We start from the raw sequence: 21,480 nt of genomic DNA on the forward strand, positions 1-21,480 counted from the left end.
CGGCAATAAGCTGCCTCCATTTTAACCAGAAAGGGACGTTCTCAGGAAGAGGGGGAAGTAGTCAGAAGCAGTGCAGGGCAGAGCAGGATCCTTGCTGGCAGAGCGCGAGCAAGCCAGGGCGCCCGCCCCTCTGCCTCCCACAGCCTGCAGGTCACCCAGCGGCTGCGTGAACCGCGCAGGGCTCCACCGCCACCGAGCGCCGTTCGGTCACAGATTGAGGGCTTTTGCCTTTCCTAGGCAACTGTTGGTGCTGTCGCCTCGCCCCCCCCCCCCCCCCCAGAAGTTCATGTAACAAGGAGCAAAGAGGTCTAAGGCACAGCCCGACAGTTTCCTGCGGCAGCTCAGGGGTAGGCTCTGTGGATAAAAATTAGGAAATTTCGAAGCCCATTGGCAAACATTTCCCTCTTTCATGTTACCTTATATAAATGAAGTAATTTTTTCATCCTTGCTTTTGTCTGTAAACCTTATTTTTAATCATTTGGTGAGTAAAAGCAATCTCAAGCATCAGTATAGGGAGGAGATCGCGGGGATGGGGAGAGGAGAAGAGAGGATGAGAGGACCAGGGGGAAGGTGGGGGCTGGGGCAGGGTGAGAAGGAAAGAGGACTGGGCATAGGGGGAGGAGAGAGAGAGAGGACTAAGGATGGAGAGGATGAGAGATGAAGAAAGTCAGGGATTTGGGATGGAAGAAGAGGAGGGAGAGAGAAGAAGGCTCGAATGGGTGAGAGGGTGGGTTCCAGGATTTGGGGAAAACGTAGCAATAGGAAAGAATCTGGGTGAAAAAATCCAAGGTCAAGAGAGAGATCTAAATTGCTTTGGTGGGAGAGAGGAAGGAGGCAGGTGTCTCTAGCATGCTTCGGCCCTGCTCCTCCTTGTATCCTCTCCCTAACCTCCCACCAAATCCAACACACACACGCTCACGGTGCCAATCCTTTCTCTCATACACACAAACACTGACCTCTTCCCTTATTCCTTCACACATAGACATGTCCTCAGCCGATACCCTCTCGCCTACCCTCCTACCCAGTGATCCTCACTCTACCCCTCTTAACCTTTCCAAAATAATCCCCTACAGCTCTGCCTGTTCCAGGCAGCATAGGCCTGATCTTCGCTGATTGAGATTGGGCAGAACTGGAAGGTGGCAATTCTTCAGCCAGCCTGCTGCCCCCGGATTTTTGTCACCTTGGGCACAGGCCTAGTGGTGCCTATTGGGAAAACTCAAGCCTGGCGCTGTGTGGTTCCATCAGCCGATCAGTGATCCGCAGAGACCGCAGGAGAAAGAGCAGAGGTGCCAGCAGCATACCAGGAAACAGTTGTCAGATTTGAAATGGGAGGGAGAGAGGTGCACTGGGATTTATGGGATGGGAGAGAGAGCAGAGACTCTATCAGGGCAAGCTACTGCATGGCTGTGTCAATGAGGGGGGGCAAGCACTCTCCCCCTGCCCCACCCCCGAAACCATCTGTGGCACAGTGTAGCCCGGCACCATTCCTGTCTGCAGTTCCTTGGAGGAATCTGTGGCCCACAACATATTAGAATTAGGAAAAGGGGGAGTCAATGCTGCAGGCCCAAGACAGCAGCACCAGTCCAGCTCAGTACTTCAGCCGACACAGTGCATCATTCTTAAAATCACTTTTTGCCCCTGAACTCCTTTTGGCTTAGGACAATTCCCACTAACATATTCTTCAATATAATGTAGCATCCTAAGGTTGCCCGTTAAGGATGAGGTAGCGTTTTTCATGGCAGATAGTGCGGGTAATTGTACAACCACCTGCGTAAGTTCTGCCTTGCCTACGTGCACAAATCACCCCAATTTTCAGAGCAAACGTATGCGCACAAGTTTGCTTTGAAAAGTATCCAAACTTAGCTACGCCTGCTCTTTGCAGGGCATATAACGTGCGCGTGTTAATTTACGCCCATCCTTTTTAAAATCAAAGGTATGCATGCAAATCCCAGCTCTGTCTCCCGTAAAAGGATGCACAAAATTGTATCGTGTGTGTACTTTTCTGTGCGATTTTATAACGAGCCCTGCAAGCGTAAACCCGTGTGTGGGTGTGTGTGTGTGTGTGTGTGTGTGTAAATGGTTCCGTAAAGCTTTCCCAAGCTTAAAATGTTTTGACAGGAAGTGGGAGGGCCAGTGCTTCACGAGGCTAATGCCTAGGAATGTCCCCGTCAGACTTCCCGGATTCTAACATTTAATTTGTGGTAAGCTGTAAAAACAAAGCCCTTTATGAAATGCACTGCTGTTCTTTTTTTTTCTCTCTCTGTCTCTCTCTCTCTTCATTTCTTTGTTTTCTTTCCTTTCAAGCCAACCCATTTTTTGAACCTGAGCCACCGGGCCTGATTCCAGGAGTCTGTGTCCAGGACTTGGTGAAAGTTTATAAGAACACCTACAAGCCGGCAGTGGACAGGATGAATATTACATTGTACGAAGGCCAAATCGCCGCCTTTCTCGGGCACAACGGAGCTGGCAAGACCACACTCTTGTAGGTGCTTCTGTTCTCGGCTCCGGTTAGGGTGAGGCTAGGAGAATGTGGCAGCACGTGCTAAGGCCCAGAGCGTGGTGGGCCTTGATATTGACACGCTGCGCTGTTGATAAATCGGGATAGGCCAGGACCAACAGAGAGAGTACGATGTAAAAAAAAAAAAAAAGCACTGAAATTCAGCGCACAGTTTTTTTTTAACCCTTGCTGTAAAATAAATGTAACTCCTCATGCAGTGAGCAAATGGCACGGCAATGGAGTGGGAGTTAAAATGTGCTGTCAGCATTTTGCACAGGTTGAGCACACATTTTAATTTCGGCAGGAGGAAGGAGTGTCTCAGACTCATGATTTTGTGCACATAAAGACGGTAACGTTAAAACAAGTGGGCAGGCGCCCATACACGCACACGTGGGCGCGCAAGCGAACATACGCTGGAATTTTAAATCATGCGCGCGTGATTTAAAATAAGCCTAGCGCGAGTGTGTGCGTGCTCCTAATTTTAAGCCATTACTTGAGCGCAAACATTGCGCATCTTGCTTAAGAAATAGTTGGCTTTAAGGCGTGCAAGTAAACGGATTTTAAAACGTGCTGGCAAGAAGGACCTTCCCAGTCCACCAGTTTGCCCAGTCCGTCTCCAGACCCCTCTGGTTCCTCATCCTGCACTCCCCCTAGTTGACACAGACCCCTCAACCCTGGCGTGTTAGGCCTGAGCAGCGATTTCTGCAGACTTGAAACCTCATCAGGAGCAGCAGTGAAACATAAGCGGCTAACAGGCTGTGGTGCGCACTGCGGCGGCCGGTTTTAAAATACCGAGATATGCAGGTAAATGCTAGCCCTGCCCCCCTTTTTAAACGCATGCGCACATATATATATGCTCATAAATTCTGGCTTTTAACACGTTGCTTGCGTGTGGCCCAGGTTCTCACGTATACAGGCTTTTTAGCATGAGCAACGCTTTTAAAATTTGTATCGGAGTATTTTACATGCAGATTGATTTATGTCCACAAACATGCTTTCAGCGCAGAAAACATTTTTTGTACGTGCAAATCATATTTTATGAGCAGAAACCATGTTTTGTGCACAAAAGTTCACAACTGGACATCCCGGCACCGGAACTCCAGCTTAAGTCCGTAGACTAATATTAGCCTTGGAAACTTTATTCCACCTCAGACTAGGAGTTAAGAAAACAGGAGTTAAGCCAGCATATCGCTCTACATTGGGGAGGAATAGGGAATGCCATCATTATTATAGGATTTGCATGAGAGGGTGTTAACCTGTGCGCACATTTTGTGTATGCAAAAACCGTGCGCTCTGCTGAGTGCACCTAATTATGTTGGCCCCAGAGTGTTTTGGGAAAGTATTAGATAACAGTCCAACCATATTGGAAAACCAGCGTTGGGAGACATGGCACTATGATGTAAATAGAGGCAACATTAGCTATTCCCCTGCCGCTCTCCCCCTTGGCTAAATGTTTTATGGAGATCTGTAACTTGGAAATGTTAAGCATTTTCCAGGGGACAGTGACACGCTGTACGAAGAGATTGGGCAGTATAGTAAAACTAAGGACAGCCTACTTATAATGGGTCTGTGTCTATGGCAGGACTAAATTAGTTCATCCTACTATGTTTTGCTCAAGTGCAATCTCAGAGAATTGCAAACAGGTAGGAAATATGAAGATTAATCTTGTTCTTGAATCATGTGTGAATGTATCTTGTGAATATTCACTGTGGATATCCTGGTCATGGTTCCAAAAATGTATCTCGTAAGAGCCTAGAAACATGGGAAATGTAAAAAGAATCAAAAGAAATCTGTTACTGTCTTTAAAGGGACATCGTGTAAAAGGCCACAGATCTGGAGATATTTGACCATCAGCATTTTTTTTTAATGTTGCAAAAAAGATGTATCTTCTGCTATTTAATCTTGCACACAGTCTTTTGCACACCTCTGAATTTCACAGACTCCATAAATACAGCTGCAGTCCCCTAAAGGCCACACTGGAAGCTGGAAGAGATGTGGGCGGACCTTACCCAGCTCCTTCTGTCCCTCTCCCTCCCTCCCTTGCTCTCTCTCTCTCTCTATAGTACAGGCAACAGGATTCTCTCGGCATCCAGGAGCAATGCCTAACACCATCAGAGCCTCTGCAGCCAGAAGCAGTGATGGTAAGTGAGCATTGTTTTTGCTGCCTCGTTTCTTCACACAAGAATTATCCCCTGGAATTTTTCCCCACCATCCAACTTTGAAGTTCGAAAACCTGCAGGATTAAGGGGATTTTTTAATTCTTGTTGCCACTTTTATTGTATTTGGAAGAGGGTCGACTCTCCTGGCGGGGAGTGGAGGGGGGATCCGTGAATAAACCTTTCCTCCCCTTACTATGGCTTTATGGATACTGATCAGATGGATTGGATCTCGTATGTAAGAGCCTGGGAAGCCAGCTGAAAGGCGAGAGAGAGCGAAAGGGAGAGAGACTTTGGGGAGGGGGACACGGGATTGGAGGTTTTGCATCCTCGGCAATCGAGGATAAAACTTGTTGCTTCTTCAGAAGAGAGGGATCTCTGGTCTGTATCCCTTTGCCAGAAGAATCCAGGGCAAAAGGGAAAAGTGGGAGGTGAATTCAGCATGGGGCTGCCATACTTTTTGCTTCTGCTTATTTACCTGGATCCTCTGAACCTGCTGAGTAATTGTGAAGTAGGAACAAGGACAAAGAGTAACAAGAACTTGGGAGCTTCCATAAGACCAGGGAACCACCCCAAGGGGAAGGATGTGAACAATACAGCTGTGCCTGCAGTGGCTGTGACCAGGAAGGTCAAACCCCCCAGCATTGTCACCTACGAGACATGTATGGGATACTATGATGTCAGCGGACAATGGGACAAAGAGTTTAACTGTAACAACACCGCCTACAGGTACTGTTGCGGGACCTGCTCCTATCGATTTTGCTGTGACACCAAAAGCAGAAGGCTGGATCAGAATGCTTGCAAGATGATCTTCTGGAATGTAACCACCAGGCCCAATGTGGTGGACCCAGAGGCCACACATGATCCAGAAAAGCATAAGACCAACACCACTGTCTACATCACCTGTGGGGTCATCACCTTCATCATTATTGCCGGGGTCTTTGCCAAAGTGGCCTATGACAAGGCAAAGCGCCCGCCCCGAGAAATGAACATTCACAGCCTATAGCTGCAGTGACATATGCATCCCTCATCTCCTGGAAGTCAGTTTATATTGTGTTAAGGCATGAGGAGGTAAAAGTGATCATGTTATTTAGAATGGAACCCAGCCTCTCAACCTTCAAGAAAAGACTCAAGACCTGGCTGTTCATGCAGGCTTTTCCTAACTCCAATATTATTTAACTCCTAACAATCAACACACATCACCATCAATATCACTAATAGCTACCTCTTACAATGTAATTATATGTAATTATCTGGTTTTCCTTTTCCTTTTTTTCCCTCTTACTCCAAGTTCTATTTCCCCTGTTACATGTAACTGCTTTTTCCGCACTATTGTTCAAGTTTAAGCTTATATTGCACTCCTGTTTCATGTGAACCAGCATGATGGGACTGTTGTCTTGAATGTTGGTATATAAAAAACTTAAATAAATAAAATAAATAAATGTTATTAGCTGTGATTTTCACTACCTACTTTCATGACAGAATTATTGTGCGTGCATATCTATTATTTGGAAATCTAGAGCATATGCTTTTTATGAAATTACTCATTGAAGGAAAATTATTGTTCATCCTCATTCATTACAGCACGGACACATCTGTTGTTGGCCACGTTGCACCATCAAGAAGAAACCTGAGTGTAATAAAACTAGAAATCTTAATGTCTTTGTTCTGCTCCATTACCCACATCTTTTGCTGAAGTGTGTGGCCAGTAGATTTTGTGGACGGAGATTTTTTGTCAGTCTTGGCTTTCAGACTCCCCCCCCCCCCCCCCCCCCTCTTCTGCCTGATTTATATTGTAGATTTATGGATGGCTGCGTGTGTAGCTTGATGCAGTATGTGGTTACCCATGGGTAACCAGCAATCTGCTGAGTACAGAGTCCGTGCTAGCTTTGGAGCTTTCCTATAGCCATTATTTAAATATTGTATTTTCCTTGCTACAGACTGCTCAGGCTGAAATGTGGCACATTCTGAATGTGCCTAGTGGATATGACTTCACTGACATTTCTGTATTATGTGGTGTTATGTGTACCATTTGCATCTTTTTACCTGTCTAGGATAGTCACAACACTGCCTTTACCCCTGTACAAACTGGGGCCTGTGCCTCAAGTGGCAAATTACCTGTCAAACCCCCCCCCCCCCCCCACACACACACACACACACACACCCGCTGCTCCATAACCCATCAATCTTGCCCTGGACCTCCACAGCCACCCTTCCTGCAGACTTCCGCTGCAATCACACGATCCTCAGATTGCACTGAGTGTGGGTACTACGCCAGTATTCAGACCCTCCGCCCCTCTGGGCTTCCATACACGGGGCGTGGCCTTTGAGCACAGGCTTTGTCCCCGCGCTCACTGCAATCCGAGGATCATGCTGGGGCAAAGTGAGGGGAAAGGGCTTGGAGGTTTGCGGGGGATGGGGAGGTAAGGGCATGGCACCAGGACTTGACCATGCATAAGGTGTCTGCCCAAATCCAAATTCGGCACTGCTTGGCCGTTAGTTTATCCTCAGGCAATTCCACATCACTTTTCAACATAAACAGGAAATGCACAGTAAGATACAGGAAAACTATAGTTCGGACATTCCCTGTACGTACCGGGATCAGTCCAGACTCCTGGGTTTTGCCCCCCCTCTAGCAGATGGAGACAGAAGTTTATAAACAAAAAACTCCGCCTACATATAGGCTGGTGCCACCTACAGTCTGGCAGTATTCTTCTGTCTCCTAGCAGGTGGAGAGGGTGCAAAACCTACAGTCTGGTTAAGGCCTATGTTTTTAGGTGTTTTGAAAAGAAAAAAAAAAAAAAATACTTTTGTGATAGGAAGGTAGGTGTTTTTTCGTTGTGGTGAGTGGGAAGGGACCGCAGAGGCTTGCCTGCTGGTCCCAATCCCCGCCTCCCAGGGGAAGGTAGGGTCCTGAGGGGACCGTTCCCTCTGGTAGAGGCCGCCGAGGAGTGGGAGAGCCCCACGTACCGGCTTGACAGGGCTGGGGGTGATACCGGGGGTCCCGGCTCACTCCCCCCAGCCGGATCCGGATCCGAGGTAAGCGGTTTAAAAAAAAAAAAAATTTTTTTGTTTTTGTCGTGTTCTGTTTTTGGCTGTGTGTGTGTGTGTGGTGTGCTTGTGGTGCTTGCTTCCACGCGGTGACTGGGGCTCGGCGATCCGGGGAGGAGGCTTATTCTCTCTCTCTCTATTTTTTTCTCCGCTCTCCGCGGCGGTTTTCAGATGCCCAGGCAGGCTTCGTGCAGGGCCTGCGGGTCCGCGGCAGGGCGGCTGTCGCGCGACAGCCTCTGTTCCGCGTGCGTGGGCGGCGGAGAAGGAGGGTCGGCGGTGTCTTCAGCGACTCGGCGGGGTAGGCAGGACCGCGATGTGTCGGCGTTCGCGGAGCGGTCGGCTGCTGGTTCGTCGGGGACGGCGGCCATTTTGATGGCATTTTCGGCGGGAACGGTGGCCATTTTCTCAGCGCGGGCAGCACAAGTTAGCGCGGGCCGGCAGCCCGGCGAACAGGTGCGGGACCCGCCGCGTTTGTCTCCCCAGCGGGGGTCTGTAAGGGAGGAAGGGCCGGTAGGGTCCAGGTCTCCTGGGAATGATTCCCCTGCGGAGGGGGGGGATGAGGAGGGGTCTTCGGACTCCTCCTTCAACTCCCGTTTTGTCTTATTAATGCATAAGGCTTTTAAAGCACGCCGCCTTGCCAGAAAGAGAGGTCCAGGGATCCCAGACTCTGTGATTGGAGCGCCAGCGGAAAAGACTCCGAAGCCCGGCATGGGGGGGGGGGGGGCAGCCTCGGCCCAGGCCCAGGCCAAGGCCCCTTCGCTCCCGGGGGGCGGAGGATGCTTCGATCTCCTCGTCGGAGTCGGAGGCGCTGGCAGACCCGGAGGAGGATTTGGACTGTCCATCCCAGCCCCCAAAGGGGGTTGAGGGGGATGGAGAGACGGAGCCTAAGGATGCAGGGGCACTGCATGCGGCGGATGGGGACGATCCGAAGGTAGTTCGGTTGTTCCATAAGGATGAGCTAGGGCCCCTCATCCCGGAAATCCTGGGGGAACTGGGAATTCCGCTTCCCCAAGTGGAATCTCGTCTGGGTCAGACGGATCCGGTTGTCTTGGGGCTTAGGGGCCCGTCTTCGGCGTTTCCGCTACACTTCTCGGCATCGGATTTGATGTTTAAGGAATGGGATACCCCGGATTTGGGACTCAAGGTAGCAAAAGCTATGGATAAGTTATATCCACTGCCGGAGGACGTTCTGGAACTTTTGCGCCTGCCACGGCTTGATTCGGCGGTGGCAGCGGTAACGAAAAAGACCACCATCCCGGTGACGGGCGGTACGGCTCTTAAAGATATACAGGATAGGAAGTTGGAAGTTCAGCTGAAGCGTATTTTTGAGGTCTCGGCATTGGGAATCCGGGCAGCGATTTGTAGTAATTTTTCGTTGCGAGCCGGTCTTCGATGGGCGCAGCAGCTTTTGGCGAATGAGTCTCTATCACCAGACGAGGCGAGGCAGGCGAGTCGTTTAGAGGCGGTCATCGCTTACAGTGCTGACGCTCAAAGTGGTATTTTTGGTGGCCATGGTCTCAGCGCGGCGTATTTCTGAGCTGCAGGCTCTGTCGTGTCGAGAGCCTTTCTTGAGGATTTCGGATTCCGGAGTCTCATTGCGCACTGTGCCGTCATTTTTACCAAAGGTGGTTTCGTCGTTTCACGTGAATCAGACGGTTGAGTTACCGTCTTTCGGTCAGGTACAGTCTTCGGACCCCTTGGCTAGGGACCTTCGTCGGTTAGATGTTCGGCGCGTGCTGTTACATTATTTGGAGGTCACTAATGCTTTCAGGGTCTCCGATCACCTGTTCGTTCTCTATGGTGGCTCCAGGAGAGGTAAAGCGGCCTCCAAGACTACGATTGCTCGTTGGTTGAAGGAAGCCATTCGTTCGGCATATCTGTTGGAGGGGAGGTCATTGCTGGTGGATCTGAAAGCCCACTCTACTCGCGCCCAGGCTGCTTCCTGGGCGGAATGCCATCATATTCCTACAGAGGAGATCTGTAGGGCGGCTACCTGGAAATCGGTCCACACTTTTGCCCGGCACTATCGTTTGGATGTGAAAGCGCCAGGGTCGACGGGGTTTGGAGAAGGGGTGCTTAGAGCAGGCCTCTCCGGCTCCCACCCTAAGTAAGGTAAGCTCTGGTACATCCCAGGAGTCTGGACTGATCCCGGTACGTACAGGGAAAAGAAAATTAGGTTCTTACCTTTTGCTAATTTTCGTTCCTGTAGTACCGAGGATCAGTCCAGAGTCCCGCCCAGTGTTGCGATTGTCTGCCGGGAGAGGATGTGTGGTCTGAGTGCTGAATCTGGAATACATTTTATTTGTTGGTTACCTCGAGTTCGGTACCCAGTTGGGTGGAGTTAAGCTTCGGTTGCATAGTTTAGAGGTAATGTTAAGTGTTCTATGGGTTATTTGTTGCGGGTTATCCTGCTACTTTGACATTAAGTAATACTGCCAGACTGTAGGTGGCACCAGCCTATATGTAGGCGGAGTTTTTTGTTTATAAACTTCTGTCTCCATCTGCTAGAGGGGGGGCAAAACCCAGGAGTCTGGACTGATCCTCGGTACTACAGGAACGAAAATTAGCAAAAGGTAAGAACCTAATTTTCTTTTAGGCTTTGTGCTAACGACAAAGGTTGTATAATGAATCCGATATATGAGACATAAAACATGCACAGTTGTGAATCAAGTAACTTCAAAGCAATTTTTATCAAAAATCTCTTGCAATGTTTTGGTGAGAGGTTCCTTTGTAGCCGAACATCCTCTGAAAGCAAAGTTTTGAGGTGTATATCCCTAAGCCAGGATTTTGCACTGTTTCCATAATTACATTTAAGCATTCATCAGGAAGCTGGGAATGCTTACAGCCACAAGTAAGTTTCGATGTTTTACCGAGAGGTTGGACTGGCAGAACCTGCAAGCCATCTAGTGGCCCGAGCAGAGAAGTCAGCACTATCCAAAAGCCAGAGAGTATAAAAGTTATCCGACTCAAGCTAGCCAGGTAACTTGTCCTGGATATTCAGCAGGAGAAACGTCTTGCTGAACATACTCGCCTAAAGTTTAGCCGGCTAACATTCAAATCTAACCGGTTCTGGCTGAATATAACCCGGTGAGGTCTGAAAGTTATCCAGCTGCATGGAGCCAGATAATTTGCTACTCACCTGGCTGTATCCAAATTTATAGCTGGTAAGTGACTGCAAAATAAAACTTAACAAAAAAAAAAAAAATCTTCAGGGCCTTCAGGCCTGATCTCCCAGACTCCCACCCCAGAAAACATTTAAAAATAAGTGCAGGCACAGAACTTGATCCTTCCCACCCCAACCCACCAATTTTATTTATTTTTTTTTAAAAAGCAACGGCTGCTAGCATCCCAAGGCCAGTCCCCTCCTCCCCCCCTTCACTGCCCTGATAATTTCTTGAAAATCGTAAACCCCCCCCCCCCACCCACAATCTCTAATCCACCCCCACCCCCCGCAACAGCAATGTTACTGTCGAACACTTCCAGCGTCCCTGTCAACGCGACAATCCAGAAGAAGCTGAGAGCAGGTAAAATATTGCTGCACGCCCAGTTTGGGCTTTGAGGGGGAATGGAGATCATGAGTGGGGGAGGGGCTGGAGGGCCTCGTGGTTTTCAAGAAAATATTGGAGGAGGGGTTGGTCTTGGGACACCAGCACCCAATGCTTTCTATTTTGATTTGGTGGGCCGAGGGGATTGGGTGCTATATTGCCTACACTTATTTTTCTGGGATGGGGAGCCTGGGAGATTACGGTTGAAGGCTATGAAGAGGTTTTTTTTCTTTGTTTTATTTTGTAGTCACTCAATCATATATTGTGAGCCCGAGCAGTTAAGTGGCAAGTTGTTTGGCTACATTGAGCCGGATAACTTTAGGACTGCACTGAGGCAGCTGCAGTCCTAGGGTTATCTGGCTAAGTTAGCCAGTATTCAGTGGTATCCTACTAACGGGCTGATACAGTAAAGTCCGCGGGAGAGTGGGTGAACGCCCGCTCTTCTGTGCGCGCGATTCAGTGTTCAAATTAGGGTCGGCGGTAAAAAGAGGCGCTAGGGACACTAGTGCATCCCTAGCGCCTCTTTTTTGACAGGAGTGGCAGCTGTCAGTGGGTTTGACAGCTGACACTCAATTTTGCCGGCGTCTGTTCTCAAACCTGCTGACAGCCACGGGTTCGGAAACCAGACGCCGGCAAAATTGAGCGTCCGGTTTTCAAGCCGCGGGCCGACTTCAAATATATATTTTTTTAAACTTTTTGTAACTTTTGGGACCTCCGACTTAATATCGCCATGATATTGAGTCCGGAGGGTGCACAGAAAAGCAGCGCCTACCTTTGGTAGGCGCTAATTTCTGAAAGTAAAATGTGCGGATAAGCTGTACATTTTCCTTTCTGAATCACGCAAGAATACCTAATAGGGCCATCAACATGCATTTGCATGTTGCGGGCGCTATTAGGTTTGGGGGGGTTGGACGTGCATTTTCGACCCCTTACTGAATAAGAGGTAACGCTAGCGCGTCGAAAACGCGCGTCCAATCGCGGGTTAACAGTGCGCTCCGCAGGAGTGCACTGTACTGTATCGGCCTGTAAGTTAGCTGGATAATTTTGCTCTGTTGCCAAGCATCCCAGCCCTCCTCTTTTGTATTCAGCCAAGTTGAGTCCAAATATAATGACATCTGTCTAAACCTTGGCCGGTCAGTGGGGAGAGAGATTTAAACCCCAGGTTCTTCCGGCTAAGTTTGTAACTTTGATGGACAAATCCTTTAGAATATTTTCCTCTGTATCTTTATTTGTCCGAAGGGATTGCAATGGTATGCATGCTCATAGCATTTTGTGATTACCAGGTCAATACTGACGGGATTGTTCCCCCCTACCTCTGGCACCGTACTTGTCTACGGTAAGGACATTAAAACGCACCTGGACGCAATCCGGCAGAGCTTGGGAACATGCCCGCAGCACAACGTCCTCTTTCACAAGTAAGTGCAATCTAAAAACTCAAGGGGTGCACCAAGTCTGGGGTCCTTGGGATATGTTGTACAGACACATTCTTTCCTCTAGTAAAATGCCCTCTAACTGGCAGAGTATCTGCAGAAAGTGTCTTTTGATAACCAGTCGCTGGGGTGAGTCCAGTGGCTAAGAGGCTACAGGTTGGGGTATGACTTTGCCCTGGACTGGTTAAAGTACTTCAACAGGGCTTCTCATAACTTTCAGAAAAGGAGGATGCTTTGTACTTCACCTTGAGCATCTGCTGATGCCGTTACAGCTTTGCAGTACAATGCGAAGAGCCAAGCTTGAGGTTTTTAGGGGGGACTCGCCTGCCCTTGATGGAAGAAATAATATTTTGTACTTTACTCAGCAGGCATACTGCCCCAATGAGAAAAGTCATTACTTCTATAGATGCCTTTTCTATACCCAGCCTGAAGAATACCCTAGTAATCACATCACTTCATAGACGCTGCAACTCCTAAGTTCAAGCCCGGATTTATAGACAGGCACGCAAGGCTTGTGCCTAGAGTGGCAAAATAGAAAGGATGGCAAAATTTCCAGCCTTCACTGCCTTTAATCCCATCCTCTCTCTCACCTGTCCTCCCAGCTGGTCCTTATTCCTTACCACCGCCCCTTCCATGATCTCATATCTGGCTGTGCTGTTCTGAGAAGGCAACCTGTGTGCGGAGTCCAAATTAGGCTATGGCTCTATGCTCACAGTCTCTGCTTCCTGCATGGAAGCCCAGAGGGGGCAGGCCACAGGCTGACTCAGTCCCTGCACTTAGTTTGCCTTCTCAGAACATCAGCGCCAGAGATCTGAGGTCGGTTAGTGAGGGAGCAGCAGGATCTGGGAAGTAAAGAATTGTGGTGAAGAAGAGCCAAGGGAAAGAATCAGTACCTGAGAGACGGAGCAACATGGCACCTGTATTGATAGTGCAAAGGGGCAGCACCTAACTCTGTCAGGTATGAACCCAGTACACAGTCCTCAAATTTCTATGGAGTTATCACAGTTCATCCTGATAGGGTCACTTTCTCTATTGGGATTGACGTGTTTCATTCACTGCAGTATTGTACATTATTGGCTTGCAAGGACATAACTGTTTCCGCAGAGGCCTTTACCGTGGCTTCAACTGGCAAAATTTCTGTCCTTGCCTGTTCCTCTTCCCCTTTTTCATTCAGGTGACTGAGAGTCTGTCTCAGATGTCTCCTATTGCAGCAGTGGGTACTGTCAACTTGTCTTAAAACTTCTTAAGATCTTGGTTCTGGTCCCATGAATAATCTCAGCTGGCTTCCATCCTCGTCTTTCCAGCTTTGGGATAAGAATGACATGGGTCTGGCTGACCTACTACAGGATTTTTGTTTCTTTTGGATCTGCTTCATCCTTTTCCTCACCTTTTTTTCAGGCTGCATAGTTGCTGTTACAGGTAATTTAATTCTCAAAACTCTTCCCATTAGAAGCTGGGCTGGGGAATATGATCTTTTATGGGAATGTTCCTTCGCTCTTAGAGTCCCAGATGTGGATCCTTCCTCATCTCCAAAGTCTTCAGGAGTGTCATCTTGATGGCCTTAATCTGACATTTCTGTCAGACCATTCAGCTTCAGATACCAGAGACTAGCGGGAGTGAAAAGCATCCCTTAGACTTCAGCAAACTTCTGCGTGGTTGTGCTGTAAAAAGTCATATTGTCACTAACCATCTCCTGTGGAATACCATGTCTTGCAAGTAGGCATGAGCTTGTCCATGACCCTTTAAGCTTGTCTTGTCAGGAATTTTCAGTAGTTCTTTGTATTTTGAGAAATAATCAGCAACAAGTAAAAAGGAATGTCCTCTTCACTCAAAAATGTGTTTTTCAGCCTTCTGCCACAGTTGATGTGGTTCTTTGTGATTTGCTGGTTGGTCTGTCACAAATTTCATAGCCAGTGATTAAGCATTCTATATTTTTGACCAACCTGGGCCAAAAGCTGAGTATTATTGTCTTATCTTTGGTATGCGAATTCCTCTTTCCTCCATCCCCCGAACTTCGTGGATGTACCCTATGCAAGAAATTTCAATGCCTCCATTGCTTCCTTGCTGTTTGGCAGCATCCAGAACTTATCTTAAAAGTTCAGTATAGTTCTGACACCATGCAATGTTTTCTTTCTGTTGCTGGCCTTTACTAGAGATTGGTTTAATTTTAGACTTCTCCCATGTCTAGATTCTGAACCAGAATAAGGAAAGGACTGAAGGCTGGTTAAAGCAAGTGAACTTGACTAAGTGTCTGGAATTTAGCTAAACACGTTTGAACAACAACAGAACAAAATGGAAACTGCTCTAAGGGAGAAGACATCTGAAGAAAAACCACAGATGCACAATCTTCCAGGACCTCAGAGTCTACTCTTAAAGCAAAAGTATACTGCAAACTATGGAGGTCATTCATAAGCCGCAATAGGCGTTTATCATACGATATAGCCGTATAGCAGCAATATCACACAATATTTGGGTCAGAAACCCACCCGTATTACAATGAACTGCTTTGTATGGCATTTACATGTGGTGGCCGGTATGCTGAAAGACCTGTTCAATAGATCCCTGGAAACGGGAGTGGTGCCGCGAGATTGGAGAAGAGTGGTTGTGATCCCACTTCACATGAATTGGAGCAGAGAGGAGGCTGAAAACTGCAGGCTGGTTAGCATCACCTTGGTGGTGAGAAAATTAATGGAGACTCTACTGAAGGAAAGGATAGTGAACTATCTACAATCCAATAGTTTGCTGGACCCAAGGCAGCATGTATTCACCAGGAGAAGGTCCTGTGAGACAAATCTGATTGATTTTTTTGATTTGGGACTAGAGAATTGGATTAAGGAAGAGCACTAGATGTGATTTACTTGGATTTCAGCAAAGCTTTTGATATAGTCCCACATAGGAGATTAGTGAACAAAATGAGAAGCTTGGGAGTGGGTGCCAAGGAAGTGGCATGGATTTATAAACTGGTTGAGTGAAAGAAGACAGTGTGTAATGGTAAATGGAATCTACTCTGAAGAAAGAACGGTGTTAAGTGGAGTGCAACAGGGATCAGTTTTGGGACCGGTTCTGTTCAATATCTTTGTAAGCGACATTGCAGAAGGGATAGAAGGTAAAATTTGTCTAGTTGCAGATGATACTAAGATCTGCAACAGAGTGGATATGCCTAAATGAGTAAAGAGAATGAAAAGTGATTTAAGAAAGCTTAAAGACTGGTTGAGGATTTGGCACCTGGGTTTCACTGTCAAGAAGTGAAGAGTTATATATCTGGGGTGTGGTAATCCAAAAGAGCTGTATATGATGGGTGGTGAAAAACTAATGTGCATGGACTAGGAGAGGAACCTTGGGGGTGATAGTATCTGCTGATCTGAAGGCAGCGAGGCAATGTGACCAGGGATAGCTAAAGCCAGAAGAATAGCCAGTACAAAAAAAAAAAAAAAAGGAGGTAGTGATGCCCTTGTACAAGTTCTTGGTAGGCCTCATCTATAGTACTGTGTTCAATACTGGAGCTTGTATCTCAAAAAGGATAGAGACAGGATGGAAGCCGTCCAAAGAAGGGCCACCAAAATGGTATGGAATGAGTATTGGAAGACGTGTGAAGAGAGGCCGAAAGATCTGGATATGTACACCCTGGAAGAGAGGAGGTGCAGGGGAGGTATGATAAGACTTTCAGATACCTGAAAGGTTTTAATGATACACAAAGTTTGAACCTTTTCCATTGGAAAGGAAACAGTAGAGCCTAAGGGTCACAAAATGAAAATCCAGTGGGGAAGACTCAGAACCAATATAAGGAAATATTTTTTCACGGAGAGAGTGGTGAATGCCTGGAACACCCTTCTGCAAGAGGTGGTGAGGACGAAAACAGTAAACAAATTCAAAAGGGCATGGGATAAACACTGTGGATCTCTAAAGGCTTGAGAATGATAATGAAAAAAAGGGTGCATGGGGTAACCTGCACGGAATGGTAGTTAGTACCCTAAACAGAAGTCATGGGGGATTACTATCCTTAACCAATTAGCTTTGATGACTTAGACACAACTGCAACATCGCTCTCTGCTTTGTTGACAGGGTAGAGGGAAAAGGGTATTGGATTCTGAAGACAGCCAACACTGGGCCCTGACTTTTATCGTCTGAGGTACTGATACGTTGAATTTGGCGGGGTAAAGCTTCTAAAGCCAAGTCCAAAAGCAAAAAATGATCAAGTAGTATTGTCAGAATTATCAGGAAGGCTGCTCAACACGTAAACATGTTGGAGCAATTTTGTTGTGGGTTTGACAGTTGCTTGGTCTTGCTAATAAGTATACTGTTCTTACCTCTTTAAGAGTTGGGGGAAGAGGTTGGGAAGGCCGAGGGGGCCACAAATACACTATTATATTAATGTATAGGGTGGCCATGGTGGGGGGGGCTAACTCTTGGGGGAGGTTATTTCCTATGGACAAGCTTTGCCAAGATGGGGTCATCATAGGCATTCGCCACATTCCTTCTTTTTTTAAAAACTTTTTTTTAGTGCGGCTGCCACAATTGGTGGCCTGGGGTGGGGGGTCTAGTAAGATCTCCAGTGACTTGTGTGGACTTCTGGGGGGAATGTCTGTTTGGCCTGCAGGACCCTTTAAGGTATTGGAGGTCTCATGCATTGGAGACTGCCATCACCATTTCACTACATTCATTTGTCTCGTGGGCTTTTCTATAGGACAAAAGAACATGGCGATACTGCCAAAAGTTTTGTGGAGGCGGGTCAAAATATTGCAGGACCATACCCCCATGAAATTGGATCCTCCCATGATAAAATATAGCAGCTTAGTGAATCTAGGCCTATATCAGGGGTAGGCAGGTCCTAGAGTGCGACAAACAGATCTGGTTTTCAGGTCATACACAATGAATATGCATGAGATATATTTGCATACAATGGAGGCAGATCACACAAATATACCTCTTGAATATTCATTGTGGATATCTTGAAAACCAGACTGTATGTAACACTTCAGGACTGGAGTTACCTACCCCTGAGTTATATATAGTGTTATAGAGATGCTTTTTCTCAGATGTGGTGAGTCAGTGGCTCTTTGTATGTGGCACCATAAGGAATTGGATCATCTTGTTCACTTTTACTATCCCAATTACTTAGATTTTATTTTGTTGTTGCAGCCTGACAGTGGCAGAGCACATTCTGTTTTATGCCCAGCTGAAAGGCAAGTCTAGAGAGCAGGCTGAAGAGGAGCTGACAATGATGCTGGAGGACATGGGCCTCACCCATAAAAGGGACGACGAAGCTCAGCACCTTTCAGGTATCGTGGGCTTTTCTGTCAAATCTACTTTATGATTATTAACACTTACTTTCACTCTTTAATCTTCATCCTGTTTGACCTCCAGAAACGTAGTTATTTTTTCCTAGCTGACCTTCAGGGTGTTGCTTTAAATCATGTTGAGTGAAGATGCAGTCCTGCTGGATGCCAGATAGTGCAATTTAAAGGGGGACAAAAAATGAATAGATTGATGAACTAGAGATATTGAGGGAGGTAGATGCCTGAAATAGACAACCAGCAAATGTGGCGGTGACAAAACTCAAGTGTGCTTGTGACAGACAGAGAGAGAGGGGGCCTGACACAGAAGGCCAGGGCGACTGGGTTGGCTGAGAAATCCTTACTACTGGGAGCTACCATCTTACTTTTATTATGTTTCACAAGTTTTTATGTTTATTATGTTTCACAAGTTTCACAAGTTTTTTCACTTAAGTTTATTTAATTTAATTTTTGGATAAGTTAAATATCCAATTTGTACAACATAATTTTCCTTGCTCATTACTCATCTCTTAAATATGTACTTCCTTATGTTATCTAGTTAAACTGCTATCAGCGTTCATTGTAATTTCCTTTCACAGTTACATGTAAACTGACATGATGTGTCCTACGAATGCCGGTATATAAAAAGCATTAAATAAATAAATAAATAAATGTTGTTCTTGTATGTTGTTGGTATCCTACAATCTGTTAGTCATTCAGAGTCACCGTCATCCCATCCTAAGTGATGTTTGGGTTTTTCAGGGGGCATGCAGAGAAAATTGTCCGTTGCCATGGCATTTGTCGGGAACGCAAAAGTAGTTGTCTTGGATGAGCCCACCTCAGGAGTGGACCCGTACTCAAGAAGATCCATCTGGGATCTTCTACTGAAGTATCGCTCAGGTAAACGGCCTTCTTGAAGGAAAGCAGTAACGGTTCCACATTTATCATCTCTGTTCAAAGAGTTCCCCTCAGGTTGTAAAGGGTCTTGTTAGGAAAGGCACAAACAAAACATGCTGGTGAAATTTCTAGATAGATATCCACACCTGTTCAGTCAGGCAAGCTTCTCTTCTTCAGGGACATCATTTGCTGGTGAGATGGATTTCCCGCAATGTTCACAGCAAGACATTAATATATAGATGGAAAGACATTGTGCATTCCTTACTAATAAAGTGTGCAGTATCCAACAAAAATCAATTTCTGATAGTAATTCACCTATATTGTTATATAGTAATTGCTTTAGATATTGAATTTGATAGCTAAAAAAAAAAGCAACCTTTGTAATCAAATCAATAATTATTTGATATTTTCACTACTTAAATAATTTCAGAAAATATTTTTGAATTAAGTACTGTGGTTGCTGTGTTAGGTCCATTTAGATACATAGAAGTCAAGGTCAGAAAATAAGTAGTAGGTGAGACCTTCTTACTGGACTAACATAACACAGAAGAGTCAAAAGAAATGTCAAAACCACCCAGAAATGCAAGACACTTGAAATGAAAATGATCACAAACAAAGGGACTTCATAGTATAACCCCTGAGCTAGAGTCCCATCACAGGACCCCAAAGAGCACACCTCAGATTAGGACATAAGTATGCAGCTCTCCTCTCCTGATGGTAAACCTCTCTCGGAGGCCAAGATTTCCCTGTTTGGCGGGGGAGGGGAGAGATTTTTTCCTGGGCCCGAGCGTTGTTCCATAATTGTTTAACGTTCAACTCCTTTGAACCCAGAAGCAATATGCACATGGGAAGATGAATAATCGATGGAAATATCCAATTACAGGTTCTTGTTTTCTACAGTCCAGCTGCACTAAGGGTCTTAAAGAAATTTGTGATTTTGAGGATTCCCGTCAGTGTGTTCTGTTATTTAAATCGATTGATTCTTTTAGTCCGTTTCTTTGCCAATTAATGAAATGGGCTCGGTACTTTTTTCCAAAATTGCAGTGAATAGACGAATTCCCTAATGTAAATATGTTCCTTCACAGCCCCCTTTCTCAGACCTTTGTCCAGATGTTTCAGACTTTATTCTTACTGCTCATGACTTCCCTTGTTAGTACCAGGAGGCTACCTCTTTTCTCCTCTCTTCAGCTTCCTGATGATGTGGATGTAGTTATCACTGGAGGGGGTGCCCCACAGGTCTTCTTAATATTCTTCTTCTCCCCAGGAATGAATGCAGATTCATTCTTCCACAGGACATCCAATAGACCATTGGTCCTTCCAGATGGAATCAACTGAGTCCCTGGGCTCTTGGGTACTCAGACAAGTTTGAAAAAGAAATACCTGACAGGGGAAACCCAAAACCCTAGACAGGAAGGAAAAGTGCAATAAGGTTTCCAAACAAGACAGTTTAAAGTTAGGGAAAGGTAGCTTTTCCATTTTTATATACCCAGGTTTTTTTCTCAGAGGCCTCCAAGGGACCTTCCCTATGGAAAATAGACTTAATGGGAGACAGCATATGACATAACGCCCTTACAAGGGATCTTTATATTTATTTGAATGTATTAATCACCCATATCCTGGGTGATATACATAGGGACAATCATAACATTTCAGTAAAATACATAATAGAATCAAAGATCATGACCACAAACAATTAAAACACGCCAAGGACCTTAGTAGAATGCTTGTCTGAAAAGCCATGTTTTTAGTAGAGTCTTAGACTTCACACTGTCTGCCATACGTAGTGTTTCAGGAAAAGAGTTCCAGATCACCGAGGCGGCCACTGAAAAGGCACAATCCCTAGTGACACTAAGTCTGGCATGTCTAGAAGACCTCATTGTGCTGATCGAAGCTGCCAGGTCGAACAGTAGAGCCGAAGTAAAGCGTTACTCCAGGGTGAGGTATCAGAAGAGATAAGACTGAAAGTGATGGTGGCAATCTTATATTTGATTCTTTCCACAATTGGAAGCTAGTGTAGCTTGAATAGGACTGGTGTTATGTGCTCCCTTTTGTTGATGCCAGTGATAAGTCATGCCATGGCATTTATCAAAAGTTGGAGAGGTTTAAGCGTTACTGCCAAAAGACCAAGGGGTATAGAATTGCAGTAATTGACTAAAAGCAGAATGGAAACTTGTACCACTGTTCGAAAATCTACTTTGTCTAGCAGATGTTTAAGGCCACAGAGCACTCAGGATAACTAAAAAGTACAAATCATTTAATGGTGTCAATAGTTTTTATACTCTGGAGACCTTACCATTTGTCTCCCACATGGGGGAGCCAAAAGCTAACAATAATGAGACATTCTTCTTTGTAGAGATCCTTTAGGATGAGTGCACTAGAAACATTGGTTTCTTCACTCATTAATGGACATAGGTAAGAAGGACTTTTTCCTGTTCAGTGCCCATAGAAAAAAAGTCTTTACTGTACGTGGCTGATAGACTTCCAACAGCTGCAGTTTGTCTCTCTCAAGTTTCTCAACTCTTTCTAAAGCTTTTCCATATCTAAACAGAATTAATTTTATTTCACATTTTAAACTACTCATCCATGAAATGCAACGAACACAAAAAAATCAATAAAATCTTATAATATAAA

At 46.0% G+C, this 21,480-nt stretch overlaps 2 protein-coding genes across 3 annotated transcripts in view; both read left to right on the forward strand.

Annotated features, from left to right (window-relative positions):
- The window catches only part of ABCA4 (ATP binding cassette subfamily A member 4), a 153,939-nt gene that overhangs the window by 52,491 nt on the left and 79,968 nt on the right, over positions 1 to 21,480 (forward strand). Inside the window, exons 15-18 of one of the 2 annotated variants that reach the window (XM_029617528.1) lie at positions 2,305 to 2,482; positions 12,533 to 12,664; positions 17,819 to 17,958; positions 18,715 to 18,852. In XM_029617528.1, the coding sequence (XP_029473388.1) occupies positions 2,305 to 2,482; positions 12,533 to 12,664; positions 17,819 to 17,958; positions 18,715 to 18,852 (588 nt within the window). The remainder of the gene's footprint in view (positions 1 to 2,304; positions 2,483 to 12,532; positions 12,665 to 17,818; positions 17,959 to 18,714; positions 18,853 to 21,480) is intronic. The other variant, XM_029617527.1, reaches the window with a different exon arrangement.
- Positions 2,683 to 5,868, forward strand: LOC115099740 (protein shisa-6-like). Its single transcript, XM_029617529.1, has one exon. The coding sequence runs from the start codon at positions 5,096 to 5,098 to the stop codon at positions 5,657 to 5,659; it is 564 nt and encodes a 187-aa protein (XP_029473389.1). The 5' UTR covers positions 2,683 to 5,095; the 3' UTR covers positions 5,660 to 5,868.

The sequence above is a fragment of the Rhinatrema bivittatum genome, chromosome 10 (assembly GCF_901001135.1).
Source record: "Rhinatrema bivittatum chromosome 10, aRhiBiv1.1, whole genome shotgun sequence".
NCBI lineage: Eukaryota > Metazoa > Chordata > Amphibia > Gymnophiona > Rhinatrematidae > Rhinatrema > Rhinatrema bivittatum.

What these genes read in the sequence shown, in the direction of transcription:
- LOC115099740 (XM_029617529.1), top strand. Translation starts at nt 5,096, where the DNA reads ATGGGGCTGCCATACTTTTTGCTTCTGCTTATTTACCTGGATCCTCTG.